The 15,140-nt window shown below is 37.1% G+C and overlaps 1 protein-coding gene across 1 annotated transcript in view; it reads right to left on the reverse strand.

Moving 5' to 3' along the window:
• Positions 1-12,507, reverse strand: part of LOC101567948 (heat shock protein HSP 90-alpha-like) — a 30,303-nt gene extending 17,796 nt beyond the window's left edge. The window contains exon 1 of the mRNA XM_004626299.1: positions 12,426-12,507. Coding sequence (XP_004626356.1) covers positions 12,426-12,507 — 82 coding nt within the window. The remainder of the gene's footprint in view (positions 1-12,425) is intronic.
• Positions 12,508-15,140: the final 2,633 nt, after the last annotated feature.

Here is a 15,140-nt window from a genome sequence, read left to right on the forward strand (position 1 = left end):
GGGGTCTTGCTATGCAGTTCAGACTCATAGTGATCCTTCTGTCTCAGCCTCCCCAGCACTGAAATTACAGGAGTGAGCCAGCACACCTGGTTTCGGTGACCAGCTTAGCGCGCCCAGGGTTTTGGGGCTGGCATGCTGTACCAGGGCTTGAACCTGGGTCCTTGTGTTTTCCCAGGCAGGCACATAGACCGCTGAGCTATCTTCCCAGTACAATATATATTTTTAACTTCTCAAGATTCAGTTTTATTTTGCATAGTTGATATTTACTTGTATTTGCCTGCTTTTAAAAACCATTCTGAGCATTTTTTAAACCTCCTGTTACTGTTTTCTTTTTCCTGCTTTCATTTATTTTTCTCTAAGGTAATTTTCATTTTTTAAAAATATTTCTTTTTTATTCTTTGCAATGGAGTCTTTGTTAAAAACTTTGACTTTTATTTGAGTAATGAATGTTTCATTTAATTATTTTTAAAAGTAATTACCACTGGGCACAGAACTTTAGACGAGCAGCTACTTTAAAGATAACTTTATCTTTTGGCTCTGATAGCTTCTGCTGAGCAATCTGGGTCATCCTTAAATTTGCTCCTTGGCAGGAAATGTCTTCTCGCATAGATGTTTTTGGATTTTTCCTTTTGTTTTGAGTTTCTAACAGTATAGTATAACTATATATGACTTTCTATATGCTTTTGCTGTTTCAAATTTGCAGATTTCTTTGAAGATGCTTATCAGGCTTTTTCAATAATTTTATTGAAAGCCAACATCCCTTCAGATAGTTCATCTAACTCAGATACTCTTTTACTACTTGTGTGAACCCAAATCTCACATATTTTAGAACTTTTCCGTATGCCCTTTTCAATTTTTAAAATCTGTCCTGATTTTTTTTCATAATTTTATTGATACACAAATAGCAATGAGACAGTTTCAAATCAAATCGCTAGGACAGTTTCAATAACTAACACACTGCATACATTCTTCTTAGTGGTTAATTACTATACAAGATGCAGACTTGATATCCTATTTACAAACACCACTAGAACAAATCATTCTATTCATTAACAGAATGTAACTATATATCTATCCTAACCACTTTGAATACAGAGATACAATCATCTGTATACCCTTTTTTATTAAGTTCCATTATTTTAATATTATAGGTGTGTAAACTCAGCAAAATATTCTAAAAGAGTCCAGTAGCCCATAATAGCATTGGGTCTTCTGTTTAACTGACAATGTCAGAAATTGTTGATCTGAGTCCCCCACAGCTCAACATAATAGCATGGCTTTCCTTCCTATATTTCGTCTTCATACTTTTCTACTGGATGGTTAAGAGCAAGGTAAAGTAGGACCTGTGCAACAAGAGTTGTAGTTTTTGGGTCTGATAAGGTCAGTGAAATCCCCTCAGGATTTATCCTGAGATCCTGTACCTCAGATTGTAGAAACTTTGTCAGTGTCAGCCATGTGGATGAGTCACGGCCCTTGCTTGGCCAATGTGCTCTCTGTGAAAACCTGAGAGAATGTTTTCTCTCCATGTGACTCTCCTTAGGCACACTCTACATCATCGATCACTTTCTTCTTTGGCCCCATAATCTCCATGATCAGAAAGTTTGGGACACTACTGAGTTACATGACGATTTTACAGTTTGTTTTCTCACCTAAATGAAGTATTGTTTAGTATAGTTTATTTTGTCTTGTCTTGCAGTTCAAAAATACATTTTTTTTTTTACAAAAAATGTGCTCATCTTCTTGTATACTATACCAATAACTTCTTTTTTAAAATGTATTTAGTACAAGGTCTACAAGGTCTAACTGGGCCAGGGAGATGGCTAAGTAAGAATAAGTGCTTGCCTTGCAAGCACAAGGGTCTGAGTTCAATCCGCAGTTCCATGCTCCACCCCCCCACTCCCAAAAAAAGGAGTTACAAGGTTTTACTATGTAGATTGGACTTGTAGTGATTGTCCTGTTTTCAGCATTCCAAGCGCTGGGATTACAGGCATGTGCCACCATGCCCGGTTTCAATCACAGTCTCAGAGCGACCCAGGGACAAGACCAGCACTGCATGCTGGGGATTAAATCCCGGACACTGCATCTGCCTAAGCAGGCGCTTTAGTCCACTGAGCTATTTGCCCAGCCCTAAACCAATAACTTCTTAATTTTGGATATTTTTAATGTACTTTCCTATTCTAAAATTAACATTTGGTTGTTTATTTTAAAGATGTTTCAGTTCTTCTATTTTCACCAATATATTAATTATTATTGTATTAAGGTACCAGAAGTGTTACATTCTGAAATTGTATCCTTTAATAATCAGTTAATTATTGCCTGACAATTTTGATCACATGTGACATCCTGTTCACTGGAAGCAACAGAGGTGTCTGATGAGGTTATCTTCCATGAGAAAAGTGCCACAGTTGCCTCAGAGGAGGCCTGACCTCAATCTTCTATTTTTAAACTGAGCTGTTTCTAGAAAACTCAGTTGACCCTCCACAACCATTGAAAGTCTGTTTTGGTCACCAGGATAACCACTCTAAGAGAACGCACCATTCCTTCATTTGCAAGGAATACATGAAGAAACTTCTGTGGCATTATTTTTATTTTGTCATTTCAATCCTGTTAGATTACTTTTTAAAAATAATTTTCTTTTATTTTGAAGAGTTAAAACAAGTGCAAGAAAAACAAAAGCAAAGACAGAAACAGGGTAACATACAGCAATACACACATTGCAGATTTTCAAAACAAGAATATCTGCCCAACAGTCAACCCTGTTAGATTACTGATACTTCTGTTTCTCTTTCTGTCCCTCAGCCTCTTTCCATGAGGAAGAATATATTATCAACTCCTTCCTTTCTCAAATTAAAAAAAAAGAAAATATAGTATTCCTTACAAGTCTTTCATCTGAAAATACTGGATTCCCTTGAGACTTCATCTTCAGGATCTTTCCTGCATCATCATTAGTCTGTGGAAGAGTCTATTTTCCTCTACTTTTTTGTTGACTTAAGAATAGACTTTTGTAAAGCAGTTTTATATTCACAGGAAAATTGAGCAGTAAGTGGAGAAACTTTTCATAACCTGCCTTCATGTATTCGTTCCCTCTGCCACAATTAGTATCTCCTGTCAGGTTGGGACAATTATTGCATTTGATGAGTCTACACTGATTCACCATTTCTACCCAAGTGTGTAGTTTATGTTCGGGCTTGCTGTTGGTGTTGTGTTCTACGGTCTTAGAAAACATACACTCACAACACCCACCACCATAGTCTCACATAGAGCATTTCACTGCTCTAAAAATTCTCTATGCTCTGCCCACTTATTCCTCCTTACCCCTAACACCAGGCAAACACAGATCTTTTTATTGCCTTTATAATTTTATCTTTTCTAGAAAGTCCTATATTTGCAGTCATACTATATATAACCTTTTCACATTGGTTTGTTTCACTTAGTAATACACATTTTCTTTTCCTTCATGTCTTTTCTTGGCTTTGTAGATTGTTTTTTTTCCATCGATTGAGGACAACTTGGTTCCTTCTACATTTTGACAATTATAAATGAAGTTGCTGTAAAGAACTATGTACAGTATGTCTGTGGATATAAATTTCCAACTTTCTTGGTTAAATATCATGGAACAAGATTCTTGGATCACAGGATGTGTTTAATTTTTGGAGACACTGTCAAGCTGCAGTGTCTCCTCACAGCTAAGAATGTGGAATTGTAGTTGTTCTACATTCTGTCCCAGCATTTGGGTTGTCGTGTTCTATACTTTGATCCATCTAGTAGGTGTGTGGTGGTATTTCCTGGCTTCAATTTTTATTTCCATGTGACGTAGAGCATCTATTCATATACTCATACATTTTATCTTCTTTGGTGTGCTTTAGTCTTCATAGATTTCTGATTTAGCTTTTTTATGGGGGAAGGGAGCTGTCGTTGTGCAAGCTAGAATTCAGTATATGTCTTTGGGGAGCGTGCAATATGTTTGAAGCTATTCTACTTTACAACCTTGTTTTCCCAGCTCTTTACAGTCACTGAACGCTCTGTTGGTTTTGTTTTTCTTATAGTAGTTTTCTTCCCAGGCCAAACCCAATTTCCACTGTCTTAGTCACTTTCTTTTTCCTAAGACACAATATCCAATAAACAGTTTAAAGGAGAACTTTATTTCAGCTCTTGTTTCAGTAGCTGATCAACTGGCTCTGAAGAACAAACAGCAGGTAGACATGGTGGAGAGAAACTGCTCACGTCATGGTGGTCCAGGGCAGAGAGAGAGAAGGGAGAGGCTGGGGGAAGAGACCTTCCAGGCCACACCCCAGTGACCTGCCTCCCTGGAGCAGGCCCATCTCCTAAGGGCTGTTAGATGTAGTCCATCTGTGGTCCGGTAATCTCAAACAGTGCTCTTTCTGAGCTTCTGAGGCTATTAGGGGACATCTGGATATGAATCGTAGTGCCTGGCCTCGACTCTCCTGGTACTGCAGACAGACAAATGATCCCAAGAAAGGAATGACTGCAGTTTACATCCTCACTTCTCATATTTATATTTTAGTTTTGGTTACTACTGCAGCAACCTGAGATTTAAATAACTAATTTTTATATTTTTACCTACCTTTTCTGCTTGCTACTTGTGGAGACGTCAGTATGCCATGAACTATCTAATCCTGTTTCAATTTACTTTTCCTAGATTTTATTTCCATGCAAATGTTACGCTTCCACAGCATGGATATTAGTGCAAGTACAGCATGTGTTTTATTATATCATGCTGACCTATTATTTGTAAAGTTAGATTCAGAATGAAAAATAACACTATGAACGTTTCTATATGATGCTGAGCATGTGTAAATGTTTTAACAATGATTTTTATTGTAGACCAAAATTGTATAATGCCATATACAGCTTAGTATCTTAGTCTTCATTAAGTACATTGATGTCACGTATGTATTATTTTGAACACAAAAAATATACCTCTGTGTGTTGTAGCAGGCAGTGAGTTCAGTGATATTTACAGGCATGAGTAAATCAATTATTTTTTTGTGGTTTTCTTCATGCTGTTTTGCAAATTTTCTTTTTTAGGTATTTTGAACTCACTTGAATCCTGCCAGTGGCAACCTGTTCTCAAGCTTTGATACTTTGTCTTTATTATCCTCAGCCTTCTACCCAGTAATATAGTTTATTAGTCAAGCTAATAGCCCTGAATTGTGGGTTCATTAATTGAAACTTCAGATTCACTGGTTTCAATAAAAATGCCCACATTCACTTCTTAAATCACTTTCAGATGTAGTTAATTTTTTCCAATCTTTGTTGTTGTCATTGTTTCTTTTTCTATTTTTGTAAGGAACTATTTAATGAAGTTTTGATTCATTAATACTAACTGAGCAGCTGAGTTTGTATCCCTAGGAAAATAAAAAGGAGAAAATCTTAATTTTATTTTTAGATGACACAATTTTAAAATGTTTTTTTGATTGTCAAGGAATAAGACTTTTGAAAAATACTTTATTTCTTGAGATTAAATAGCAAAAATATAAAGAAGAGCTAAGTATTTAAATATTGAGGAACTTAATGTGCCAAATTCCCTGTTTACAATCCTTTCTTTTGCTATTATCACAAAATGTATTGCTTGAAGAAAGTGTCACATAGTCACAAAAGTTTTTTGTTTTTGCTATAACAGTAACTTAGTAAACTCTGAATATACATGAAGCCTATTTCAATATATCATAAATAATTGAAATGTATAGATAGACATAAAATACATATGATTTAAAATAAAAAACATAAATGATATTCTACTAAAATCCTTACTGGCACAAAGTGTGGTTTCTGATTGCCTAATCTCACCACCTCTGAGAAAAACAGTGGTCATCATTAGGAGGTTTGTTTTTAAAGTCAAGTGAAAATTTACTTGATAGCTACAGTGCTTGAAATCCCGTGCAGCGAATTAGCTTCTACAAAGGTGCTGTGTATTTATTGGTGTTTAACAAAATTGCATGGCTCTATACTACTTGGATATTAGCAGGAAGCGACCACGGGGAGAAGAAATCACAGCTGGGAACAATTAAGACTGATTCCTTTGTAGCACAGAAAAGCAAAATGGAAAGAAAGGTCTCTGGCGTGGGGGTGGGGCAGCGGGCGCCTCCTTCCTAAGCTTTGCCCACTTGGGTGTCTTTTTCAAGGAACTTGCGGCATAAATGTGAATTTCAAATATTTGGAAGCTTCTTGGGCTGATTTAATGTTGGCATAAGGTCTGTGTACTGGCCGTACTGCATGTTTGCAAGAAAAAGAAGTAAATCCATCACCTTTGCTTCTCATACATTTCCCAAACTTTTTATACATCCCAAGATTCAATCATTTTCATTTGCCCTGACGGATAGATTATATTTCACAATCTTTTCTCATTCATTTGATAGAGATAGGTACAGCTGTTGTTTTAAGAAATTGACAAAGCACATAAATATTAGTTCTTTCAAAAAAATCGCAAAAAAAATCGTAAGTTTGGTCTGAATTATCCTTTAAAAACTTTGAAATAGTCCAGTTGGAATTTTAAACAAAAGATATGCAAAGACTTTATGCATCATTCCTGAAACTGCCATTCTGTGTAAAGAATTGGTTTCTAAACAGTCAGATAAGGATGTGCTTAATAATGTAAAACAAATGAAATAAAGTGACAATACAAGTTTTAAAAAATAGTTCCTTTGGTTCTATATATGAATTACAGATATTTATTGGAAACATATTTCTTTTGAATAGGCTAAAATGGACCATGAATGCATTTAAATTTAGTTGTTTTTTCTAGAGTTTTAAAAGCAATCTATCAAAGGTTTGTGTATTCCCAGTTCTGTTTGTCAGTTGCTACTAGCTTTGATGTTTATGCAGATGCCTTTTTCTAAGAGAGTGAACTTTCTGTATCAGACATATTGTGATTAATATTAGAAGGTTTATAGGCAATCATGGTTACACTCTTTTTTAACCAATAAAATGATTTATTGTACATCTAGTACTCTACATAACGTGATCATCTTCTGTATCCAAATTTATCGCAATAACATCTTTTTCTTTTTCTTTCTTTTTCCTCCCCTCTTCTTCCCTCCCCTTCTCTCCCTCCCTCCCCTCCCCTTCCCTCCCCTCCTTTCCTCTTCTCCCTTCTCCTCCCTTCTCCCTTTTCCTCCCCTCCCCCCTCCCCACACTTCCTTTCCTTTCTCTGATGGACTTCCTTCAAATTGTACACAAGAGGGCCGGCAGACAGCTCAGTGACATAAGAAGCGACATAAGTGTTTGCCTGGCCAATGCAAGGTCCTGAGTTTGATGCCAGTACCAAAACCAACCAAACAAAATAGTACACAGGAAAAAAGTGAAGGCCAATTTTTGAAATATATTCCAAGCATATCATTTTGGAGGACTGATGGTTCAAAGAACATAAACAATAAACATAATAAACAATGTTAAGGCAAAAGATTTGGAGTGGTGGAGTGACACACACTGAACCAAAATTTGTCAACCGTTTTTCTCTGAGGGTACACTACTGTGTCTTTGTGTGACCTCAGTCAGGTTCTGCAATCCATTTTGGTATTCCAGCCACTTTAAATGATGATGATACTAATTTAGGGTGTCATGTGATTGTGTAACCATATTGTTACACTTTTAGAAAAGATTTATTGGAGACCTTTAAAAAGTGATGCATTTTAGCTTTAGTTGGAGACAATTAGAGAATAAATTGTAGGAAGTCATAGTTCAAAATTCAGCAGTCATTGGCCAGAGACTGTATGACAGTGAACTAAGCTGAATTATTTCTGAATTGATTTTCTATTTCCTAAACTAGTAATTCTCAAATTTTTATCTCTTAAGTCTCCTGAATACTTCCAGAAAAGAGCTCAAGTTTCAGTGTAATAGACAGAAAATCTCATTGTTTTTTCAAAGTTGAAAATGCGTATGTTGGTATGCTATGGTGCACAATAAGATTAGAAACACAAATTATAGGCTTAATATATATGTTTGCATATATGTGCATATATACAAATATACATATATATATTTTTAATAATTTTATTGAGAAACAAATAGCAATGAGATAGTTTCAAACCAAACTGGTAGGACAGTTTCAATAATTAACACATTGCAAACATTCTTCTTAGTGGTTAATTGCTGTACAAGATGTGGACATGATATCCTAAAATTATTTTTCTTAATCTTTATAATATATTTTCCAACAGTGAAGGTTTCATAAGCATAATTTTTCAGTCTTCATACTCATTTACACACTTTACCCTTGTTTTCTCTCTTTTTTTTCCATAATTTTATTGAGAAACAAACAGCAATGAGACAGTTTCAAACCAAATTGGTAGGACAGTTTCAATAATTAACACATTGCATACATTCTTCCTAGTGGTTAATCGCTGTACAAGATGCGGACTTGATATCTTATTTACAAACACCATTAGAACAAATCCCTCTATTCATTAAGAGAATGTAACTATATATCTATCCTAACCACTTTGAATACACAGATACAAAATGAACATTCATCTTATCCCTTTTTTTGTTAAGTTCCATCATTTAAATATTATAGGTGTGTAAACTCAGCAAAATACACATATACATACATATTTACCATTAGAAATCATATTCTTCATGGTACTACAATATCTCATTTGTGTGCCATCCTTCTGCAAAGGCCACGCTGATCTTCATAGCACTATCTCTTGGACAAGGAAAATCATATTATTGTCACAGACATACATGTATGTATAGACCTGCCACTTTGGCTGACGAAACATTCAAACACAGCCAGAAAATTTGGGCTGGCTTAGTGTGCAGTCCTACAGAGAAGAGCCAAGGACACATGGTTAGAAAAGGGCATAGCAAGTGAGGTGAGCAACAAGTTTAACTTATAAGTTCATCTTGTATCACTCATACCAGGTCTGATCAACAATACGTTCCTTCTTGCAGTTGATTGTGGGAATTAAGTTAGAAATCCTAGAGCTCTTTCAGGAGTGATTCTTGTAATTTGTGTTCTGCATGTTGGGCTCACATGATCCCCACAGGTTCATGTGTTGGAAATTTGGCCTAGAGAGTGATGATGTTGGGGGTGGCAGAACCTTTACAATGTGAGGCTTACTTACTCCCACTGTCAGGTAATCAAGTCACGGAGCACTGAGTTCTCTGGAAGTGATTAAAGAGAATTCTCATGGAATGTGTTGTGATAAATCGGCTGTCCCATGTGCTTGGCCCCTTTCTGCAACGAGTGGTTCTTTTTCTTTTTCCATTTCCTCCCTCTAGCCCAGATCCAGCCCAACCCAGATCCATCTCCTCCCTCTATTGTGATCCTAACAAAGGGTGCTCACTACAGTCACACAGATGAGGCATGTGATGCTGAACTTGCCGTGAGCTAAATACACTTAGTTTTTACAAGTATTCAGCTACAGGTATTTTGTTATAGCAAGAGAAAATGGATTAATACCCAAGTCCAGATGTTCTAAGGAAGGTAACTAAAGTCCTTGACCTTCATGCAAAATTCTAGTTTGTAAAGTTGGGTGATCAAGGCTTTGCAATGGTCCGCCTTCCATCTGGTCAAGAAAGGCAGCCTTCTTTGTCCAGTATCTCCCTCTGGCATTTTAGACTCCTCAACTGTCTCTGTGGACACAGAAAAAAAAGAAGTAACTGTGATCAAAGCACAAAAAGCCTTCAGAGATTTTAGTCCTTTCTTCTGTATGTGTTCTTGGTAGCATACAGCATCCCAGATAGCAAGCAAAGTATTTTGATCTACAGGGAGTCTATGGAGTCTCCATGGAGGTTCACGATTTCAGGCCTTTGGAGTAGCTGTACCACGAGATTAACAGCAACATTTGTACAAGCTCCATTACGCCTCTCACCTGTGCTGTGGTGAGAAAAGGCACTACTCTTTTTTTTCTTGTGGTGCACGCTAAGCCAGCCCTTTGCGACCACCATGTCACGCCATCAGCTCAAGAATACAGTGCTTTTGAAGGTCCTTAGAGCACAACAAAGTTCACACCAGCAAGAAATTCTGGGCAGTGAAATTATCTCCCCACACATGGAATAATACACAATTATTATGCATTATTTGCAGTACTCGCCTTTAAAAGTCTATTCAAGGAGCAAAACCTAATTCATATTAACCTTTTAACTGAAAGTTGTAAGCATACATTGGCTAAAAGCCTAAGGATAATACTCCATTATAATTGCTTTCAGGTTAAATATAAATGTTGTCATGTGCTATTGCAGTTATAGCTTCATCTTTTTATTTTATTAAATATTTACAATTTTTTACCAACACTTCATAAAGTCTAAAATGATATTGTAGCTCATAGATGGTTCATTTTAATGGAACACACTTTTTTCTCACTCAGGTGCAGCAGAATATTTTGCCTGTGATATATGATTAATTGGGTTACTTATTTTGATCCTTGTTTTTTTATTTAACTGTTCTATAAAATTTAATCTGTGACATAAATGAGCATATATTTGCCTTGCACAGGCATAAACATTAACACACAAGAGTGTTTTCCTTGGCTTGTTGTTTGTTTATTCGACCAACTAGGCAACATGAATACCATATACATGTCAGAGCTCTTACTTGTGCCTTGGGGGAAAAATATTAAGCAAAACACCATAATTACTGCAGTGAATTTAAAGTCTAGGGTGAGTCACTGATGATTACAAGATAGTAAGTGATACAGTGATGACGTGCAGAACAAACTTAGCTTCAGCAGGCTGTGGCACCTGTGTCAGAATGGTCTCTCCAACTTGCTGGGAGAAAATATGGGGAGAGATTCTGCAAGTTCAGGTTTGGACAAGACTTTCTGAAACATACTTGTCTCCTCTGCAACCTGAATCTCTAAGGGTAAAATGCTTACATGAAAGGCCCTTCAGGGGAGATGTAAGTAAGTGAATTTTGTTACAACCCCACAATGAAAAGTTCCTCAGCAATAAGAGAAACAATACTTTTACATGCAATAGCCTATATGGATGTCATGTATGGTATGCCAAATGAAGGAAGCCGGATGGAAAAACATGATTCCATTTGTGTGACATTGTGAAGCAACAAATCATTGGCTTCCAGAAATGGGGGGCAGCAGAGGTAGACTTCAAAAGTCATGGGGGATTTTGTGGGAGAAAGAAACGTTCCTTATCCTGGAAGTGGTCAGGACTTTTTTGGAATTTGTCACAAAGGGGAAAGTAATTTCTGAGAATAAATTTTACTTTCATTTAAAAATAAAAGAACAGTGGTTCTTAGCTACACACATGGAAGGGAGCACACCCACACACCCACTGTAATAGTTGATACGTCCTGTCAGCTTGAGAAGTTTTACTAAGCAACACAGCAGGGGACCAGGGTCCTCACTTTGTAGACAGCCTCATTCTGGGCAAGAGGAGGGAAGGGAGATGGAGAGTGAGCTGCACCTCCTCTGGCTGGGTGGCCTGCATATGATATAAGGGAGAGAAAGAGGCATGATTTCCTCACCTTTTGCTCTGGCTTTGTTCTGCTGCCTTCAATTGTTCCCCTGTGCCATGCCACCCTGCCTTGGAACCAGCTGATTACAGACTGAAACCTGCACAAACTGTGAGCCAAATAACCTTTTCCTTTCATAACATTGGGCATCAGGTATTTTAGTCTCTGCAATGAAAGAAAGGTAACTAGGATACCCATGCAGCACACCACCACTGTGGCTCATTCTTTCTCCTTGGGACTTCTTGAGAGGGTTCCTGGCAATGTTTCTCCACTTGATTTTAGGCAGGATAATTTTTCATTGCTGGGGTTTGTCCTGTGCTTTGGAGGATGTTCTGCAAATCTGGTGCTCACCTAGAGCAGCCCCATGCAGATTCCGAAGTCCCTGAAGAAATGTATCTCAGTTTTGACTAATAGGCCACATGTTATGGTGAGTCCTCACCACGGAAGAGAAAAGAACCAGTGTGTCTGCCTCTTTATTTCACTGTTTTGAGGGTGATGGACTCAGTACTGAAGAGAAATGAATGCTCATCTGCATTTGCCATGAGTAATGGAGTGAACTTTGCTCCTGACCGCTGAGAAGTGTGAAAGTTAAGTCACTTAACTTTCAGAGACAACTTAAGTCACTTCCGCGTCAGCAAGCCATCTCTCACTACATGTGCCACGCTTCTGCGGAGGTAGATTTTACTGATAAAATTGCTGGCACATCTTATCAGTCTGACTCCTGTACCTGTCTTCTCTGATCTTGAGAAGGAAGGAGAACAATGCCACCTACATTTCCACTACTCAAATTTCTGGAAAATCAATCTCTAGAGGTATCACATGGATTGCTGTGTGTCTTCCCACCTTCCTCCCGTGTCATAACGAACGCCCTGAATGGAGTGGCTCACCTTGGAAATCAGAATACAGCAACACTGTAGTACCGTGCACTTTCTGAGATTAGTTCAGTGGGTGTGTACTAAAGGCAGCCCATTTGCTTCTTACAACACACCAGTGTTTCCACGTTCTGCCTCTGCTTTTGAGTGCAGCAGGTCAAGGTCACATAGCAGCAGTCTCTGCTCCTGCGACCCCATGTCAGGCTCTCTAATTGTGTCTCCGCCAGAGCCAGGCTCGCTCCTGCACTGCAATTTGTACTCTGCACACAGCTTAAATGAAGCCTTCAGTGTTAGGTGGAGACAAGCTTTTGCTTTGAAGCATGTGAACACTTTTATTTTTTAAGGAAGAAAGTTTTATTTTGTGGGATAATGGAAGTGTCATAACATGGAGCATTATCAGATCTTTTTGTCAGTGACTTCAAAAGCTAGGCACACTGCTGCACACATCCGAAGGTTAGAAATTCTTGTTTTAAAATAGCACTGATGGCATCATGACATGACACGGGAGCACTACCCTCTGGAAAGAAATTAAGTAGGCAATTGATTCCTCCCATGTGACAGAGACCTTCCAGCACTCTCTTGTTGGCCTGCATGTTCTTTCTCCGATATGAGCCCATAGATTATTTATAAATTAGTTGAAATCTAAAAAATGAAAAAAGAAAATGCTGTGTGGCTAAAATATTCATAGGTATTGTTAAGTCTGCACTTTGTTCTAAGAGGCTGGCTATATTTTAATCTGGAGCTTCACTTTTCATTGCTTTTAGATGTGTGGCTTTTCCAAGGAGCTTCAGTGGCTCAGATGAAGCAGCACTGAATGGGTTTCAGGCACCATGACAGATTTGATACGTGGGATGGGAAACACTCAGAGACTCCCCAGAAAGTGCAGAATAAACAGTTCCCTGCTTTGTAACTCCTGGTTACCGAAACAGAACTTCCCAATTTCTTACTCTCTTAGAATTATGTATTCATCAAATGTGATTATATGTTGTAGTACATTATCTGATCAGGGATGCTATGATTTTTCACTTGGGAGGAGAATTTAATTTAATGGTTACTTATTGTGCATCTATGATGCACTAAAAATAATAATAACAATAATAGAACATATATAGTGTAACTCTGTCCTAGGTATTCTTGTAAGTCTTTATATTGAATCATTTTAATTTGCTTCAAGGAACACCATGCCATAATTATTATCATAATATATCTATTGTATATTTGGGGAAACTGAGGCTCCGAGGGGTGATACCATCTGTGTGAGATCACTTAGTGAGTGGGGTACCTGAGTTTCAGCTCTCACTTTTGACCTACTCCTGCTAATGGGATTAATAATAGAAGAGATAAAAAGAGTTTAAGTTAAAAAAAAAGAGTTCAAGTTCAAAGGCAACTTTGTGTTTGCATTAAAAAAATGGGTTAAGTTTGTACATAATGACAAGAGTTAAGAAATGATTGCTTTTTAAGTGTTATTATTTTATTCACATTTATAATCTTTCCAAGTTATTATTTCTTCCATAACCTCTTATGATAAATGATAGTTTTGCATATATGTAGGTAGAAGCAAATTTTACAGAAATAGAATATGTAGGCTCATTACAGGGCAGTATAACATTTCTGCATTTTAATTTTTAAGTGATTAAAAATCTATTAACAAGGGTCTCCTTTTTCTTGGGAAAGAAGCTTTAAAAATAATTTCTTTTAAAATAGATCAAAAAGTGCAAACAAAATTTGATACTTGTAAAATGCATTTGGAATATATGTTTGAATTTCATGATTAAGATTTGTAAAGAGACCATCATGTGCATTGCATTCTTTTAACTTATGTCTTAGAGTCACAGAGATGTATTTAAACTTCTTAACATAGCTTTTGTCACTATAAAACTGGTCAGGTCAAAACCAAAACCACATATATTATTCACTGTAATAGGTGCCAGTACTCAGAGAGAACTCATTTACAGATCTTGTGTTAGTATATTAGGTTTTTGAAAAATATGGTAATAATGTACCAGTAGAATGGATTTAGGTACATAGATTTATCAGACTTTGTGAAAAGATATTTACATGAATGCTATCTTCTAGAGATATGGAAACAATGAAGTCATGATTCATTTAGCTCATTCATTCTAAACTGAGAAATTGCTTAGAAATTAAAGGAAGGAAAGTAATCTTATTCTGTAAATAAAAAGGAAAGACCATGAAAAACATTAACTGCTTCAATATTGTACATTTTGTTATAAAATACGACTTTTAATGTTTGACACCTTCCTCAAAACTATTGGTTTTGGGCTGGTGAGATGGCTCAGTGGTCTAAAGCACCTACTTAGAACAAGCTTAGCAAAGCACATGGACCGTGGTTCAAGCCCCCAGCACCACATGCCAGCCAACCCTGCCCCCTGGTGGGCTGAGCTGCCCCCCCCCCACATAAATTTAAAAGAAAAAAAACTGTTGGTTTTTTGGTGACACAGGGATAGGGGGAGAAGAGGAAAGGCTATCCTTACTTCCAGCCCTGATTTTAAAACCAGGCTTAGAATGGAGAAGTCCCATTTTCTAGTGACTTTACAAATGTTGAACTTCATTGATCTTTGGTGATTAAATTAACCATTCCTTACCTGGTTAAATGCAACAGCTAGCTGAAAAAAATCAAAAGATTACGGAAGAGTAAACTTGGATCCCTTTGAAAAACTTAAACAATATTTAAATTATTTCTAATGTAGAATAAATCATATCAGTGGTGGCAAGTCAGTTAACTAGAGCTTGGGGACCAGAGTTGAGGCTTCTGCTCTTCCACTAATCAGCTGAGTGGCTTTACGCACACTCCCTCGATTCTTCTTTCC

This window comes from Octodon degus, unplaced genomic scaffold (genome assembly GCF_000260255.1).
Source record: "Octodon degus isolate 3935 unplaced genomic scaffold, OctDeg1.0 scaffold00013, whole genome shotgun sequence".
Taxonomy (NCBI): domain Eukaryota; kingdom Metazoa; phylum Chordata; class Mammalia; order Rodentia; family Octodontidae; genus Octodon; species Octodon degus.